Below are 18,776 nucleotides of genomic sequence, written 5' to 3'. Positions count from 1 at the left end.
CCTTAATATTTCTTTTATAGTAATTAAAAACTTAACAAGGGACTAGTTCATTTTTGCCAGCCCATTTTATACTTCATCTTTTTCTGTGTCTTGTGTGTAGCCTCGTCTTTTCTGTCCTGTGTTTTCTTTTCTTTTTTTATAAATTTATTTATTTTATTTTTTAAAATTTTTGCCTGCGTTGGGTCTTCATTGCTGCACACAGACTTTCTCTAGTTGTGGCAGCCGGGGGCTACTCTTTGTTGCGGTGTGCGGGCTTCTTATTGCGGTGGCTTCTCGTTGCAGAGCACGGGCTCTAGGCACGTGGGCTCAGTAGTTGTGGCACATGGCCACAGTTAGTTGCTCCACGGCATATGGGGTCTTCACGGACCAGGGCTCAACCCGTGTCCCCTGCATTGGCAGGCAGATTCTTAACCACTGCACCATCAGGGACGCCCCTGTCTTGTGTTTTCTGAATTCAGTAATTCTTTAACTATTAGCAGTCTTCAAACATGGATCATCTTCCTAAATTTTGGATCTAATTAATACTAATAGAATTCTATTTCTGAAGTAGTTTTACCTCATGCAGACTTGGTAAAATTAATCTTTTTTTTTTTTCTTTTTTGGTGATTTTATTTTAGCCTAATAAAGATGTTTTGGAACAAATGGAAAGATGGTAAGAGATTAAATTTTTTAAAAATATTTTAATGACTCATTTCTACCAAGTGTGAGATAGCAGAATTATTAACTATATTAATCTAAATTCTTAAAATTCTCTTTGTACTTCATAATGGAAGAGAGTGGTGTACTATTGATTGATTTGGAATTACATTAAGTTTGTGGGTGTCATGTGTGGCCATGATTTACTTGTTTAGGCTAGCATGTAAGCATGCATTACTTGAATACAGTTTAGTTTTTGGTAAAGAGGGACTACCCTTGGACCATGACCAAAGATCCTTAGAAACCTTTCTAGAATTGAAAGTTTATAAGGAAAAATGGGCATAGGAGTTGATCCATGTAAAATATTTATTTAGAAATCATATTGTTTTCTTTGAAAAATAGTTCATACATGTGTTTTAAATTTATAATTTCAGCATTCAAGAAAAAGATGAGAAGTTGAAGACTGTAGAAGAATTACTTGAAACTGGACTTATTCAGGTGGCCACTAAAGAGGAAGAACTGAATGTAAAGAATTTTGTATATTTGTTTTCCTTACGATTATTCAGTGAACATGAAGCGGTTTTACTGTAATGTGTAATATTTTTCCCATACCTTTTAGTTACCCACATTTTATGAATTTATATGATGTCCTTTTTCATTAAATTTAAGATTTTATTATAAATACAAAAATGTGTAGTTACCTATAGCATTCACTGCCTTAATGATGTAGATATTATTGTTATGGTTTGTAATAGATGCTCCCCCACCTCCACTCATGCCCGAATTATAACCAAACAACAACTAGTTACAAGAATAACTAGTGGACTTGATAAGTTCATGAAATAGTATTGGAGGCCATAGAATGGAGAGAATGCAGTTTTATTTTATGATTATCATTAGCCTTAACTAACTTAATTTGGATAGGATTGCTGGAAGAAATAAGGTAAAAGGTGTATTTGATTTTAGGGAGAGAAGTGACTTGACTGTGTGGTTTTCAGGTTGTGGAAACATAAGTAGAAATACTTGTGAGGATAATTGAATTAAAGTCCATTTGCAGAATTGTAGACATATAGAGCAACTGAGATTTCTGGGCCTTCAGAGAGGAAAAGAAGCAGCTAGAGAAAAATGAGAAGCTAGCTGTTTTTTCAGAAAATAAAAGTATGTTGTGCTTATGTGTCTTTGAAAAAGGCAATAAGAACAGAAAATTCATCTCTGACAAAAGAAGTTCAAGACTTAAAGGCCAAGCAAAATGATCAGGTAATATATTTAGTAGATCCTGCAACCGTTCTCTTTTAAACGTTGTGCAAACCTGTTATCAAATATAGCAGCAAGCCTTTTTTTTGTTCCTCCCTTCTCCAACATGGAATTTGTCAATTATAGTTTTAATCTGTGAATGATTGGTGACTTGATTATCAGTAATAGAAGCTGCAATTTATTAAATGCTTACTTTATGCCAGGCACTGGATAGAGTATTCTAGGTAGGATGTCATTGCTTGTTACTATAGTGATAAAAGGTTTTGAGTATACATATATAAAGTAAGACTCTAAATAATAGTAAAAGAGGTTACCTGAAGTTAGGAAATTTCCTATTTTCTCCTTATCTGGTTAGAATCATTGAGTCAATAATTTTAATATTTATCTATTGGTTTTTCTTTTGACCTACACTTACCATAAGTAGCTTTAAAGCTGCTTACTTTCAAAGTGCTTTTCATTTTCATAATTATGACATTTAAAAAAATATAGAAAGAATTACTTCCCAGGTTTACTTTTCCGGGGTTTTGGTGTAGTGGAAAATTTAAAGAACAACATACTTTTCTATTTATGACCCATTTATATTTTGAGCAAATTACCAAGTAGGATACCTTCCTATTTCTAGGTTTCCTTTGCATCTCTAGTTGAAGAACTTAAGAAAGTGTAAGTAATGACATTATTAAACTGGTCTTTTTCTTTTGGTCCAGTTTTATTAGTGCTCATAAATCTTGTTTTATTGTGCAATTAAGATGGCTAGGAGTTTTCATTGCTGGAATAAGGAGACTTAGCTGTGCTTTCCCAGTGCAGTTGTTAAAAAATCAGTTTCCATGATTGACTCCATTTATTAACTTGTGGCATCAAATCGTTAATTTTCTGTTTCTGCACTAGGAACTGTTAATGAACAGGTTATATTGGATAGAGATCAGTTCCTTGTATGTGTTGTTTTCTTGAAGTGTCTATAAAGTTTAATACCATAATTGTATGTAAGTTTTGCCATAGCTTTCAGAGCCCAGAAACCTATATTGTTGAGAGGAACTCAGTTCTCCTTAGTATTCTTTGGGGTGCAAATCTTATATTCCCTGTGCACTTTGGAAACATGTCACCAGCTTCTCCTTGCGTGCATAGGCTTCAGCCATCTGGTAGTTACTGCTTAATTCTCATTTAGGAAGAGCTTTAAGTATTTTTTTCCCCTTCTGTCTGCAAAATATGGTTGCTCTTTTACTTAAAATGGGAAGAGTTGATTTGGTGAGCCTATTAATGATTTGGTACTATTTTTATATCTTAGTTGGTGGATCTTGATGATTTCTCCCGAAGTTTAATAATGCATTTCTTTATCTAAGGATCCATGAAAAAGATGGAAAGATCAAGTCTGTGGAAGAGCTTCTGGAAGCTGAACTTCTCAAAGTTGCTAATAAGGAGAAAACTATTCAGGTATTGAGAGAGAGAAAACTTATGTTTTGCTTTTTTGTTTATCAACTTTAGTGAATACCATTTAATTTCATGTGTTTGTCTGTACATTGCATTTTATGTCAATTTCTGTGTTTCCATTGTCCAATCTTGTCTGTTTTGTCATTGTCAAGGATTTGAAACAGGAAATAGAGGCTCTAAAAGAAGAAATAGGAAATATCCAGCTTGAAAAGGCTCAACAGGTAAAAATCCCAGAGCCATAGCATGACAGATTCATTAGTGTATGTGTATTAATGAACTATTTGGTTTTTTTCTGTTACTCAGAAGAAAACTTTTAGTAGTGTGCTGTAAGTATATTGGGTTATGTGCTTTTTTATTATTTTTGCCTGATTTGAGAAAATGTTTTAATATTTTAATCAACATATCTTTTAACTGTTTAAAGTTTTTTTCTGGAAAGTTTTCTTTATTAATGTTTCATTTTAGTTTGCCAACTTAAAAAAAAAAAAACACTTTGGTAAACCTTTTTTTTTTTTTTGACTGCATGTTCCAAAACATTTTGTTATAGAATACGTATTGCTCAACCTTTGCCTATAGAATAAAGTACAGATTTCATTGGGGGATTTCAGAGGTAGATGTGGTTACTGGAAATAGATGGGTGGTTTTGGTGAATATAATCTGATAAGGTTTGATTGAAAAAAGTGGTGAGATTGCATGGAAGAGATGATTCATTCATTCATCCAACCAACAGATTCATTCAATATTTATTCAGTTCCTCCTGCTTATCAAAGTACTATGTTAGTGGTTGGAGATAATGTGTTGAATGAAATAGGGTATGAGGAAAAGATTAAATTCCTAATATAGACTGAGAGTTCAGGAAGGTCTCCTTCTGAGGAACTGACATCTAAGCCAAGATCTGAAGGGACTGTGAGAAGGCAGTGGGGAATGAAAGGTACTATTGAACTGTGTATGGTAAGAAGAGGAGATTAAAGGACAATATAGAGTACTGTTGAGTAGTTGGCCTTGAAGAGTGGGAAGAAAAAGCGCTTTGACAAGATAGGGAGGTATGTGGACAGTTAATATTCTGATTTTCACAATTTAAAAAAGTATCACATTGTTTAGACTTATTCATAACCATATTCCTTGTCTCTTCTACCCCCCCCCCCCCATTTTTAATTTATTACTCTTACTGTCATTGGAGTCGAGAAGGTGAAATCAAGTCATCTCTGTTTTGGCTAGGTCTTTGTAATTTGAAGTGTGCACATTTTAAGGTTTACCATAAAGCCTATTAAGGTAAACTGAAAGGATTATGAATTGCTTTTTTTCTGCTTCTTTCTTTATATTTTAGTTATCTATCACTTCTCAAGTTCAAGAACTTCAGAACTTGTAAGTACCATTTGCCTCATTTCCCTTTAATATCTTTCTTCCACAAGTTAAACATAATTATAATGAAAATTGTAGCTCCTTTTTATTTGATTTCAAGTAATATTTTAAAGAACATCGGGCTTCCCTGGTGGCACAGTGGTTGAGAGTCCGCCTGCCGATGCAGGGGACACGGGTTCGTGCCCCGGTCCGGGAAGATCCCACATGCCGCGGAGCGGCTAGGCCCGTGAGCCGTGGCCGCTGAGCCTGCGCGTCCGGAGCCTGTTGCTCCGCAACGGGAGAGGCCACAACAGTGAGAGGCCCACATACCTCAAAACAAACAAACAAACAAACAAAAAAACCCCATCAAATTATATCTCACAAAGGCCTCAAAGTCTTAAATTTTTCATTAGGATTTAACCTATAGGTTTTTTGATGGGAATGGGGATAGAGTGGAAGTCTTATTTTTCTGCTTTATAATCTGAATGTGACCTTCAACTGACAATGTTGCTCTTTGCCCATTTTAATAGCCACTGTGAAACTGGTTATATATTTCATACCCAAACTAGTTGTGATAAGCTAAATTTGCTGGTATTGACTTAAACAGGGTGTTAAGGGGTGGGAGTAGAGCTACTGCTTAATTTGATATCTCCAAAATCTTATATGCCTTTATACTTGAAATATTTATTTTTTAGTTTATTTAATCAGTTCGGGTTATGAGTACAACCTAAAATACGCTTTTCCAGTCTCCAGTATTTTTACTTTGTTTAGTCATGTAACATTTTCACTGATAGTTCTTAACTTATTGTTAGATTAAAAGGAAAGGAGGAACAGATGAATACCATGAAGACTGTTTTAGAAGAGAAGGAGAAAGACCTAGCCAATAAAGGGAAATGGTTACAGGTGAGAAGTTAAAAACAATAGTAAACACCTTTTTTATACTTGAATATCACTTTTATTTAGACTTATTCTTCTTCAGGATCTTCAAGAAGAAAATGAATCTTTGAAAGCTCACGTTCAGGAGGTAGCACAACATAACTTGCGAGAGGTATAGTATAAACAGATTACCAGCATATTTTATAAAACATGAGGAATCTTTATTTTACTGTACTAGAAAGCAAAGAAGTTAATATGTTCTCTGAGTTTTTTGCCATAAAAATTACTGTTGTATCGTTGTTTTGTTGTTGATAAAATAACTTTTATCCCTGTCAAGTCTACTACTGCCTCATTTGTCAACATAAGTCTGAAAGAATTTCCTCTCCTTACTTTTTCAGATGGACTCTTATTCTCATTTTTAAGTCTGTGTTTAATTGGTGTATTAATCTGTAATCCTTTAACAAATGGATATTAACAATTAAGTTAAATAAAGAAAATCCATTCTTTGTTTTATGAATGGCCCAATCTTAAATTTACCACATATAATTGTGTTTTTATTTTACTGGTGAGTGATTCTATAGATAATATATTGTAGAACCTGATCTTTTTCATGTTATAATTAAAAATGTGAATCTGTTTCTTAGGCATGTTCTGCCTCACGATTTGAAGAACTTGAGATTGTGTAAGTATACTTTTAGCCAGCATTTTAAAGAGGAACTTCTCAATATTTTCTAGACTGTCCTTGAATATTATGATGAGTTTCTTCTAAGTTATTAACTTTCTTGTTAAGTAGGAATTATAGTCCAGGGGCAAATAAGTTAAATCTCTGTTTGGTATAATAAAACAGAGGCCTTTCAAATGCTTTCTGATACCTGGAGACTTTATCTTTTCCAAATCCTTCAAATGCATTTTCTGAGATGCTCTTTCTGCTAATATAGACTGGTTGGTTTTATTTAAGTTTTCTCTCTCTCTCTCTCTCTTTCTAAATGAAGTATGTAATTATTATAAAGAGAGGTTAAATTTATTTCAAATCAAAATCATTTTTAGTATTTGAAAGAATAACATCTCTGAATTAACCAGAAGATAATCTTAGCCATAATCTTGATAATGAATATTGAATCTTTCTATAAAAGTAACTTGCCTTTGGGGGAAAATGGTATCTGTTGTTGTATCAGTTAATGCTGTGCCGATTAGTAAAAATACTGAATCTGATGAGCATAGGAGGTATCAGTCTTAATAGATGTTATCCTAGACAATTTTTATCCTATGAAGTCTGTTTTCTTAAACTAAATTAGTCTACAGTGGTAAGAAAGGTATCTGTACTTCATTGTTTTGGCCTTCTATCAATTACTTTTAAGAGATTTTTCCTTTGATGTAATCTCATCAGTCTTTATTGATGTTTAAGAAGTGGCCCTTTGAAACTGTATCTTTAAAAAAGTAAGATAGTGAAGATATTTATTAGGTCATTATCTTTATGGAGAAAAAGGAGATGTCTTTATTGGCACTAAGATTGCTCATATGTACAACTAACTGTTTATCTTATGGGCATTATATAACTGTCAAGGTGCTTTTCTATCATTTGCTAATAGAAAGCTTAGAGACGTTTGAGGCCTATTTGTAGTAGGTATATAGATCATTAAAGTATGATTTTAGATTTATTTCTACCTCACATTAAAGAAAATTAATATAATATTTGGGGGGGCTTTTTTAGGTTTACAGAAAAAATTGAGAGAGCAGTACAGAGAATTTCTATATACCCTCCTCCCCATTTTTCTTCTTATTTACATCTTGCATTTGCGTGGTAATTTGTTACAACTGATGAAGCAAATCAATATATTGCTATTAACTAAAGTCCATAGTATCCATTAGTGTTCACGCCTTTTGTACATTCTAGGGGTTTTTGACCAATGTATGATGACATGTATCCATCATTACAGTATTATAAAAAAAAGTTTTACTGTCCTAAAATTCTCCTGTGCTCCACCGATTCACCTAACTAAATATAACGTCTTTGTAAAAATTCTAGGTTGAAAGAAAAGGAAAATGAAATGAAGAGATTAGAAACTGTGGTAAAAGAAAGGGAGAGTGATCTTTCTAGAAAAACAAAGCTGTTACAGGTAAATATGTTTATACTTAAAATTATCATGTGAGTTACTGTCTTTGCATGTTTGAAAACAATTTTAACTACTGCAAAAGAAAATTGAATGCAAAATGACATTCCCTCCTACCCAGATACTGGGTCTCATTCCTCAGAGATAACTACTATCAATTATTTATATATCTTTTGAGCAAGCGCCCATGCATAAAATGTGTGTGTGTGTGTGTGTGTGTGTACTTAATAGTTTTTAAACATATTGTATTTAATCATACACAATTTTGTATTTTGCTCCCCCCACCCAATTAATAATGTTTTTGAGGTCCTTCCACATAAGCACATCTTTATCTTTAACGTTGAATGGCTTCATGGTATTCTTTTGTATGATTGTATTATCATTTATACAACCAGTCCTGGTTTATGGATACTTACATTATTTAGAGTTGTGTTTCCTGTTACAACAGTTCTATGGTGAATATCCTTACACACACATTTTCAATACTTATGCTACTATACTATATCTGTATTTATAATTCCTACAAGTGAGATTTTGGATTTTATGCAGAGGGGTTTTTTCCTTCTTGAAAGTGATAGTTAAAATAGAAAATAGTATCTCTTCATCTTCATGTAGTTAGTATTGAAAGTCCTTACAAAACATTGTTTTGAAGTAATAGGAAATTTTAGATGTCTGCACTGTCTCAGATACTTGTGCTCACATTTCATGCTCCAAGGGTTGGTTCTGTCACATTCCCTTTCCTTCCCAAGTAGGTTCATTTTAAATTTTGTCATATAATGCTAAATTGTCCTCCAAAGTGTTTTTACTAATTTATACTCTCCAACAGACTAAATTACAACTAAACTAAATTGCACTAAATTAAACAACCAGACTACAACAACTAAATTACACTCTCCAACAGAGAGCCATTTCCTTTTCATCCTCTTCAACACTGATGAAGATGAAAACATTTGATATTATGCTTGAAAGATGGTCAGATTATTGTAATTTGTATTTGATAGAGAAGTTAAGCACTCATCATTTGTGTATGAATTGGCCTGTAATTTTTCCTACATTTTCCCCTCTGGGTTGACTTTTTCTTATTAATTTATAAGATCCTTTTAACATAGTAAGGGAAGTTAGCCTTCTTGTCATGTGAGGTGATTTATTTTAGTTTTTCTTTCGACTTAATTCCTGCCCCCCCCCGCCCCCCCCGCTTTGGAAATTTTTATGTACTGAAATGTTAAGTAGTTTGCTGAGTTTGAAGTCTTGAAATGAAAGTTATCTCTGACTCTATGATCATAAAAATGTTTTCACGTGTTTTCTTCTAATAATACTATGTTTATAATTTATTTTTTTTGCTTAGATGTTTTATTCACATGTAATTTATTGGAGTAAGTTATAAGAATAGCATTTCAACCTTAAAAAAAATAAAAGACTAGCCACATTATTAAATAATCGATTATTACTTGACTGCAGTGGCTCTGTCCCCTGCCTGGAACATTTAGCAATATTTGGAGACATTTTTGGTTATCACAGCTGGCGGAGGGGTGCTACTGCATCCAGTAAATGGAGGCTGTGGATGCTGCTGAACATCTTACAGTATGTGGGCAGCCCCCATAATAAAGAAAATACGGCCCAAAATACCAGTAGGACTTGCCCTACTGATCTGAGGTGTCACCCTGTAGTAAATTCTGACATGTGTTTGGGTCTGTTTCTGGATCCTGTTTTCTTCCATTGAGACATACCCACTCCCAGGCTAGTACTGAATAATTGAATTATTCTAATTTTATAATTTTTTTTTTGCGGTACGCGGACCCCTCTCTGCTGTGGCCTCTCCCGTCGCAGAGCACAAGCTCCGGTCACGCAGGGTCAGCGGCCATGGCCCACAGGCCCCGCCGCTCCACGGCATGAGGGATCCTCCCGGACCGGGGCACGAACCCGTGTCCCCTGCATCAGCAGGGGACTCTCTTGACTCTCAATTATAATGTATTTTATAATCGATTCTCAATTATAATGTATTTTATAATCGACTCTCAATTATAATGTATTTTAATATAGGGCTTATTACACCCTTTAAAAATTGTTACTATTGTAGAATTTGCCTGTATGATACGTTTTAAAGCTTATATGGAAAATAAAAGCTCTGTCCATGTGTTCATGTTTAATTTTTGTTTAAATAGGAAGTACAAGATGAAAACAAATTGTTTAAATCACAAATTGAGGAGCTTAAGCAGCAGAACTACCAACAGGTAGGTACTGTTAGATGCCTTGCCTTTTATTTATGTGGTAAAAAATTTTATGACTCATGACCATAAGTATTACCATTTTGCCTTTTCATTGAGAATAAAGTATGTGTTGTTTTATTTATAAGTGTTTATCAAATTTCCTAAAAAACAAAGCAGTTTGCTATGCTATAGCCAAGATAAGATAATCTATAATTTATAAAGTATACACAAATAACATTACTATCTGTATTCCAGCTCTGTTATGTATCTGTGTGTGTATGTTTTCAGATCCTTTAGAATGCCTTTCTTAGCAGGTCAGATAAAATCATGTAGAGGTCAGCTTAAAAACATGTGTATACCCTACTTCCCCTTTCCGCAAACAAAACATCTATAATTGGAGAGAAACTAAGAAATGTGTAATATTATAAGTAATAGTTTACCACCATTTAAAATACTTTCTCAGAGTATAATTCTGCTTGGTAAAAATAAAATGTGTGATTTTTAAAAAAAATAATGTTCACCAAAATATTCTTTAAATTAATTTATATTGTGAATGTATATGGATAAACTCGAAAGTATTTTGAAGGACAAAAGAATTAGAGTCCTTGTCGACAAGAAGCTTATAGTAGTTTCGTTTGGGAGATTGTAGTCATCAGGAATAAATACCATATGTGAAGGGCTATGTACCTTTACGTATTATGTAAAATTAAATTTTTGTAACATGCAAGTTAACTAACTTTTCCATACTTTTCCTTCATTAATGGTATTTTTTTGACTTTTGGAAGCTTAGTGTAGTCAAATATGAATTATGCATTATGAAAATTTAAGGTATTAACTCAGTGCTTTGCACATGATAGGAAATTTATAAATGTTTGTTAAATGAAGAGTTTAAGAATATAGTGACAATGAAGATTTGATTTAGCACTCAGTACATTGTATAAATGTGTACATGTTTTTATTAAAATTACTTTTTGATGGCATATAGAATATATGATATTTTTACCTTTGGTGTTGTCTCAGTTTTAGTCTGAGAACAGATTTAATTTTTTTGAAGTCCTCTAGAAAGCTGTGTTTGAAAATAACATTTAACTGTTTTAATAGGCATCTTCTTTTCCCCCTCATGAAGAACTATTAAAAGTGTAAGTAATAATTCTTATTCACAATTTGGGACGTGGCAACTGTTTTTATTTACTAAACAGTTCTCAGATAAGCAATTTGATGTAACTGCAAATGCTCCCCTAATTTTTACAGTTCTATTTGGATTTCTTGGACTGTAGGTCATTAGAGCTTTAGCTGTGCCTTTGGCTGAGCTAAATGTACCTTTTATGATATTTGGATTTCTTTGAACCTTTTTTTTTCTTTTTCTTTTTTATTTTTATTTTTTTGCGTTACGCGGGCCTCTCCCGTTGCGGAGCGCAGGCTCAGCGGCCATGGCTCACGGGCCCAGCCGCTCTGCGGCATGTGGGATCCTCCTGGAACGGGGCATGAACCCGTGTCCCCTGCATCGGCAGGCGGACTCTCAACCATTGCGCCACCAGGGAGGCCCTTTTTGAACATTTTGTTGAGGGTGATAACTGGTTTTTCAGGCATTCAGAAAATACCTAATCACATTTAACTATATTTTGAAGGCTTTACTGATTTACCTTAAATTATCTCAATTATCCTCCTGATATCTTAGCGGAATTGAATGGTGCACATTTTGGTTTAGCTTCTGCATTAAAAAAGTAAATCTTGTAATCTTTGTGGTTACTCTCTTTTAAGTAGTTTTTTTTTTTTAACTGAAACATTTTTATTGTGGGTCTGTATTTTTCTCTAAGAGGCTGCTTTTAAGGTCATTTCAGGTAAGTTGGTATGTTTCAACATGTTAAATGTCAACCACATGAAGTATATTCAGTGATATATCTGTGTGTTCTTCCATCTTGACTTGTTTACACAGTTGGTAGTTTGCTAGTTTAGAATTATTTACTATTAAATTGAGTCTTGAGTTTGACTGTATAGAGCAAGGGTCAGCAAACTTTTTTTTATAAATGGCCTGACAGTGAAAATTTTAGGCTCTGTGGGCCACGTAGTTTCATATTCTTCTTTTCCTTTTTTCCCTACAGTTGTTTAAAAACATAAAATCAGCTCTTGGCTCAAGGGCCATACAAAATCAGACTGTGGGTCATGCCCTGAACCCTAGTTTGCCAACCCCTTATATCGAGCTTTATTCTTAGGGAAGAGCAGTTTGTACTTTAATTTTCTATCCAAGCCTCCTCTCAGCTATTACAGAATCAAATTGTGACTCTTTGCCATTTCTTTCTGCATTTCTGGGAAGTAAACTAACTTATTTGATAGAACCAGAAAAACATGAATCCCAAGACTGTTCTTTTTTTTTTTTTTTTTTTTTTTTTTTTAATGGTACGTGGGCCTCTCACTGGTTTGGCCTCTCCCACTGCAGAGCACAGGCTCCGGACGTGCAGGCTCAGCAGCCATGGCTCACGGGCCCAGCCGCTCCGCGGCATGTGGGATCTTCCCGGACCGGGGCACGAACCCGTGTCCCCTGCATTGGCAGGCGGACTCTTAACCACTGCGCCACCAGGGAAGCCCCCAAGACTGTTTTGAAAATGAAAAGAGAACACCTACCTCACGTTAATATTATGCTTTTATTGTGGGTTAGCCACTTAAAGTCATAATTGATTTCATTACCTTCTGGGGAAAAAAAATATTGAAGGGAATGTGTCTACATCAGTTTTTACTCCTCTGAAAATAGCTACTTCACTGCCCTAGATAAAAATAGAAGTGACTACAACTACAGCTGTTCATGTATTCATGAACTGTTTCTTAGGGGATGATTTCTCTTTAGCATAAATGTCAGTATATCATATTGTAAAAATGTATTTGAAAGGTTATTTCTGAAAATAGGAATTCATGGATAGGCTTTCTGTGGTAACTGTTTAAGCTTAAAGAGTTTGCCTGTTAGGTTAATGCATTTTTCAAAGCATCATCTACTTGCTGTTTTTATTGTAGTGACAAATAATATGTTCACTGTTTACCTAAAATATTGTTATATATATTCATGTTCTGGTTTAGAATTTCAGAAAGAGAGAAAGAAATAACTGGTCTCCAGAATGAGTTAGCTTCTTTGAAGGATGCTGTTGAACACCAGAGGAAGAAAAACAATGTAAGCAAATTTTTATCAGAATAAAGCTTTTTATTATTATTATTTCACTGAAATATCATGGTTAAGAATTTTTTAATCAACTTTTACTTTAGATTTCTTAACCTTTGTAGGAAAGTACTGTTTTGTGTGTAGGTTTTATGAGAGGATTATTGGGGAAACCACTTTATTAGAGAGTGGATTTTTTAATGAATAAATGAAAAGTCCATTTTGTACATGTCTGAATATCATTTTAAATGTTGACATTACAATTATTACAGCTACAGATTTTTTTTTTTTAAACTATAGTTGACTTTCTGTTAAACTTTTTTTGTTTGTTTTTTTTTGTGGTACGCGGGCCTCTCACTGTTGTGGCCTCTCCCGTTGCGGAGCGCAGGCTCCGGACGCGCAGGCTCAGCGGCCATGGCTCACGGGCCCAGCCGCTCCGCGGCATGTGGGATCTTCCCGGACCGGGGCGTGAACCCGTGTCCCCTGCATCGGCAGGCGGACTCTCAACCACTGTGCCACCAGGGAAGCCCATCTGTTAAACTTTTATCTGGAAAAATTATTCTTTCAGCTCAGTATCTTAAAATTAAAGGTTTTTATTCTTATTTTGATTGGGCTAGCCTTTTTGTAAACTGAAAATAATGCCAGTATTCAAACCTAGTATTTTCAATAATTAAATGTCTTTCAAAGTCTTCTGCCACCTCCCTTTTTAAATTGAGAGGCGTTTCAAATTTTGGTAATTAAGCATATTAGAGGGCTCAAAACCTGAATACATTTAGGTTAGAATGGAAGGGATAGTGAAATATTGACAAGTAGTAAATTTAGATGAGTTTCTTAAATTCTCTCTGACCAGAGGATGACACCTTTAAGTAGAATGCAAGCGTTCTTGTTAGACGAGGAATTTTTGCACACAAAAGTATCATTGTTAAGACTTGAGTAAGGTCAGAAATGTTATTGAAATCTAAGCGGGTATTTTCTAATGAAAGCTAATTTTTCAAAGTTTGCGTTAATTTGTTAATTTAACAAGTTGACATGTTCCTGCTCCTCTGAGTTTGTCAAAATTAGGTATGTGAATTGCCCTTTGTGTGTTTGTGTAACATTACTAATAGCATTGCTTGGCCAGAAAACCTAAGCTCAATTTGCCAGTATTACTGTTACCATCTTAACTGTGTTTTATTATCGGGATTCTGAGATAAGGAAGGTATGGTAATGCCAGTCTAATGCCTCAGCAGCAGCAGTGCTGGAGGCACTGAAGTGTGTGAAAAGAGCCAGGACACTGGAGGCCAGCAGACTGCAACGTCAGTCCATTCTAGTTCTGCCCCCTCATTTGCTGTGTACACTTGGTCACATTTATTAACCTACCTGAGCTGTGGTTTTGCCATCTATAAAATGGGAATAAATACCTCTTAGGGTTGTTATGAGGATTAATGAAAATTTTTGTGACATGCCAAGTACAGTGTTGGGCACATAAGTAAGCATTCAATAGATGGTGATTATTGGCTTTTTAGTTTTTGTTTTTAATCTGTTTAGATTTCTAAATCTGAAGAAAGGCTGAATTATAGCAGATTGTCCTTATTAGTATTTGCTAATGAAATGCTGTTGAAATAGATCTTTCAGAACTCAGTTTCCAAAGGCCTCTGTTTCTCTTTCTAGCCTCCTCGTTTGCCTTGATCAAGTAGCTCATACAGTTCCTGTCAGGTTGCTTTTTGGTATGCACATTTGACCATGCCAAGAAAGATAGAGAAATACAGTGAATTCCTATGTCATTCCTAGGTAGACTTGAAATGTGTTAAATCAATAAAACATATTTAGAGAAAAAAATGTTATGCTGCAGTGGAAAGTCCCATGAGTGATACTGGGTCCTGTTTAAAAATCACACATAAAGCTTTTTGTAATACTTGTGTATTTGTTCTGTCCTTAATCCTCTAATATTCTATGTACCTGAAATTATATTTGTAATCTTGGTTTCTGTGTTTACTTTTGAATGCTTTTTCTTCCTTGTTATATGTGCATAGTAATTACTTTAAAGCTGGCATATTTGGTGTGTATACTAAAACATGGGAAGTGGGCATCTTTATTTTCTCATTCAAACTTCTAAACATTGCTTTTTATTTTTTTGCTAATATACATATTTTCCCATTGAAATAATTTTGCAGTAAGCAGCAGTTAAATGCAGTGCAAAATACTGATGAAGCAAAAAGCAAAAATCTTTCAATAATGGATAAACTGAAATCATTCTTTCTAAAAATGATTAGGACCTTCGGGAGAAAAACTGGGAAGCAATGGAAGCATTGGCATCAACTGAAAAAATGCTGCAGGACAAAGTGAACAAGACTTCCAAGGTTGTAATGCTAACTCCTAGAAACAATCCACTGAACAGAGAAAATCTGCAGCTTGTCTTAAAATCAGACTAAAGCATTTAATTTTACTGCAATTTGAATATAAAATCTCCTTATCATCCACATTTATCACCTCTGTCATCTCTGCTTTTTTTCATCTACTCCTTGAAGCTTTAATTTTGGGCATGCTGTTTTGTTGTGATTACTTGATTGTTTGAGCTTTGGTGATTACTGCTTTAAGCTGATGAGTCTCAGGAAGCCTGTGCTACCCATGTAAGCTCGTCTTAGACAGAGTGTACCTCTTGGGTTGATTAAGACAACTTGGTGAAAACCCTGAGCCAAAAAAAATCTAACTGAATTAACAAACACATTTGACTACCTAGAATGCACCTGTGATGCACAGTGGACTCTCCTAGGTTCCTTGAGGCACTCCAAGATGACTCAGACAAGGTGGAAAATGATAAAAGTCTTCAGAAGTACAAGGACGGGATCAATTCTGGGTGTGTTATTGGGGATGCTTCCTTAGAAGAGATGGAATTAAAATTAAACTTTAGGTTTTGAAGTATCTGGGCAGTAATGATGCACATTTTATGTTTAGTATGGAATGTTAATGTAAGGGATAATCCTCTTGACCAGAGTACGTAAAGTGCTCCTGAAACATATATCCCCTTCTGTCTTAAAGACGATTAAAGGTATTCTCCCTGAGTTCAAGTTGTTCCATGGATTTAAAGATTTCTAATGAATTGTAATCGAGAAGCTGTTTTTAAAGATTGAGAGAAATAAATGTGCCAGTTCAGTCAAGCACTTTGAAAATTCCTACCAAGAATAAATGTGGAACAGAATTATTGAATTTCAAATATGGGTTAATTAAAGTTCATTATGTTATTCAATTCAGCATTCTGTAAGTATTTTGTGTGCTAAGGTAATATGCTGAATTTTAAATGTAAGTCTTAGTGACATTTGAAGGACTTTTTTTAAGCAGAATAGAATTTTAATAAATTTTTTTATCCGTCATGTTTGTAGTTATATTTCCTTTAGTGTAAATGGATTTGTATTTACTTATATACTTATTCATCAGGCCCTAATTTTCACTAAAACCTTAATTTGAGATATTGGCAGATATTGGAACCAGAGAAATCTAAGCCAGAAAGTAGAAAAATCTAGGCCAGGTAGGACGTTATTATTTTATTGTCAGTGGTTGCAGTCAGCCCTGTCAGCAGTGGGGGTTCTGTATAGTTTCTGATTGTTTCTGTAACTTTGTTTTTCACTGTTATGAGCTACCTTTTAGCCTTATTTTGTTAATGAGGCTGGTTATCTAGAAAGTGCTAAACTCTTAATATGCCATTCCTACAAGAAGTTATGTGCCACCTGTCATAGGCATTCTTGCATATTATGATGCCAAAAGAAAGCTAGAATTTGTTTCATCATGTGTTTGGTGGTGAATTTAAGAATTTATATATATTTCAGAACTAATCACCAAGTGCATGATGGCTTCTCGCATGGCTGATGATCTACAGAGCATAGACTTTATACTCCTTCTCTATTTTAATGGAATTTAGACAGTCCTCAGATAGCATAGGTATAAAATGATGTTGATTGACCCCTGACTACAGGTTGTGCTGTAAGGAGTAAATGTTCTTGAGGACCTACTATTAATGACAGGTTCACATGAAAGGTACTTCACACATGTTACATTTAGGTAAAGATAGTAAGGAAATTATAATAATGCAGTTTTCAATATTAAAGTGGAATAGAAATTGCTATCCACAACCAAACTACTATGTCAAATGAAAACGTTTTACCTAAAATTGCTAGTACATCCTTGTGCTTCTCAGTTACAAGTTAGACACCTATTTCCTTTAGTTAGATTCTTTTTCCCTTGGGGAATTTTCAAAAAAGTTTCTGTTCCACAGTGTCTCTTTTCCTGATCTTCTTTAGAGATTGCTCTACCACTTCTATGGTCAGATGATAAAAATGAGCTCTTCATTGTTTCTGAATTAGCAGTTAATCATTTTCCTTAAATGAGTGTACCTTATTTTATGCAGTTAGGTGGATGTATCCCTGAAAAATAGTGCACTTTACTGAGTTATTGAAAATACTCCATTAAAACATCCATTTTTAAAATCCTGCCATTAATCCGAATAAAGTAACAGCTTTTTGTGTGTACAGAATATGATTAATCTCTAGCTTCTTATTGTGTAACTTTAGATTTTCATGTTATTAGATTTTCTTAAATTGAAGTGTGTGCATCTTAAATCCATAATAGATTTGAAAGATTGATTTAAATGGTGGAGGAAGATAGGGTTGAGATCTTGCTAGCTTGCTTGCCTTCTTGTCACCTGTTGAACTTCACCAGTGTTTTGAGATGATTTTCTTGGCTTGGTTTAGATGTGCATTTTTATATATGTCTTTTTTTGTTTTTTAATCTTGTAGAGATAGTTTGAATATTCGATTTTTATTTTTTCGTGTGATCAAGTCATTACCCTAATTTTGACAAACAATGCTTTTGAGTTAATAATTGATACCCATTAGACTTGGATTTAAAATCACCAAATCTAGACATGCATTTGTGATACTTATCTTTAAATTTAACAGCTGACAGAGTCCATACACACATGCCAGAGTTAGTCTTCTTGACGGCATTGGTGAAGTAGTGCACCATCAGTTTTTCCTCTTTCTCTTTTTCCCATATGTACACCTGTCAAATTTTGGTGGTTCCTTTTTTCCCCCCCTTTGTTTAGCATAAATAGCTTCACCTGACCTTGAAACTGGAAGTATCCAAGTTGCCATTTTAATTCCATGGTCCATCAGTGATGCATTTTTTGGAAAGAGATTTACCAGCCTAATAAGCCTCAGTTATGTCACCCAGATGCATATTTTTTGCATGCAGTTTGTTTTAGCTGTAGGAATTATTTTTTGTGTTTTTGTTTGTTTTTTGAATTGTTCCTGGAGGGGTATCACTTGATGGCAAGGAAAATGTCCATATTGTCAGATATTGCCTTAGTTTGATTAATATAAGACATTGTTACTTAGGATGATTTTGCAGATTTTTTCTTATGTAAGCATTTTGATATTTCAGAATGGGAAATTTGAACATTTGTCAGTAATAAGAAGAATTTTTAAAATATTAAGTCTTTTTCTTCCCTTAGAGCTTAAAAGACTGTAGCTTTTTTTTTTTTAAATAATCTTGTAATCTTGTAAGTTTGATTTGGTTCTTCTTCTGCTTTAGGAAAGACAACAGCATGTGGAAGCTGTTGAGTTAGAAGCTAAAGAAGTTCTCAAAAAATTATTTCCAAAGGTGTCTGTACCTTCTAATTTGGTAAGATTAATTTATTATTTTTTAAAATATGACGTCTTTATCATTATTCAAGGAAGTTGTGAATAAGCAGCATTTGCACTCTGCACTTGGTTTTAGGGTGCACTGATCCCTCAGTCTTTCTCATTTTTA

At 34.2% G+C, this 18,776-nt stretch overlaps 1 protein-coding gene across 14 annotated transcripts in view; it reads left to right on the top strand.

The window, feature by feature from the left end:
• KTN1 (kinectin 1) overlaps nt 1-18,776 on the top strand; it is a 118,421-nt gene that overhangs the window by 80,999 nt on the left and 18,646 nt on the right. For 5 of the 14 annotated variants that reach the window (XM_019923678.3, XM_019923723.3, XM_019923692.3 and 2 more), the window contains 16 exons: nt 618-652; nt 1,071-1,161; nt 1,825-1,893; nt 2,513-2,550; nt 3,228-3,318; nt 3,468-3,536; nt 4,640-4,677; nt 5,466-5,556; nt 5,633-5,701; nt 6,174-6,211; nt 7,556-7,646; nt 9,803-9,871; nt 10,949-10,986; nt 12,917-13,007; nt 15,245-15,331; nt 18,558-18,647. In XM_019923678.3, coding sequence (XP_019779237.1) covers nt 618-652; nt 1,071-1,161; nt 1,825-1,893; nt 2,513-2,550; nt 3,228-3,318; nt 3,468-3,536; nt 4,640-4,677; nt 5,466-5,556; nt 5,633-5,701; nt 6,174-6,211; nt 7,556-7,646; nt 9,803-9,871; nt 10,949-10,986; nt 12,917-13,007; nt 15,245-15,331; nt 18,558-18,647 — 1,095 coding nt within the window. The remainder of the gene's footprint in view (nt 1-617; nt 653-1,070; nt 1,162-1,824; nt 1,894-2,512; nt 2,551-3,227; nt 3,319-3,467; nt 3,537-4,639; nt 4,678-5,465; nt 5,557-5,632; nt 5,702-6,173; nt 6,212-7,555; nt 7,647-9,802; nt 9,872-10,948; nt 10,987-12,916; nt 13,008-15,244; nt 15,332-18,557; nt 18,648-18,776) is intronic. The other 9 variants (XM_019923728.3, XM_019923731.3, XM_019923711.3 and 6 more) reach the window with 4 other exon arrangements.

This window comes from Tursiops truncatus, chromosome 2 (genome assembly GCF_011762595.2).
Source record: "Tursiops truncatus isolate mTurTru1 chromosome 2, mTurTru1.mat.Y, whole genome shotgun sequence".
NCBI classification, from domain to species: domain Eukaryota; kingdom Metazoa; phylum Chordata; class Mammalia; order Artiodactyla; family Delphinidae; genus Tursiops; species Tursiops truncatus.
The sequence above is the reverse complement of the archived record's forward strand: the minus strand, read 5'-3'. Positions and strand labels throughout refer to the sequence as shown.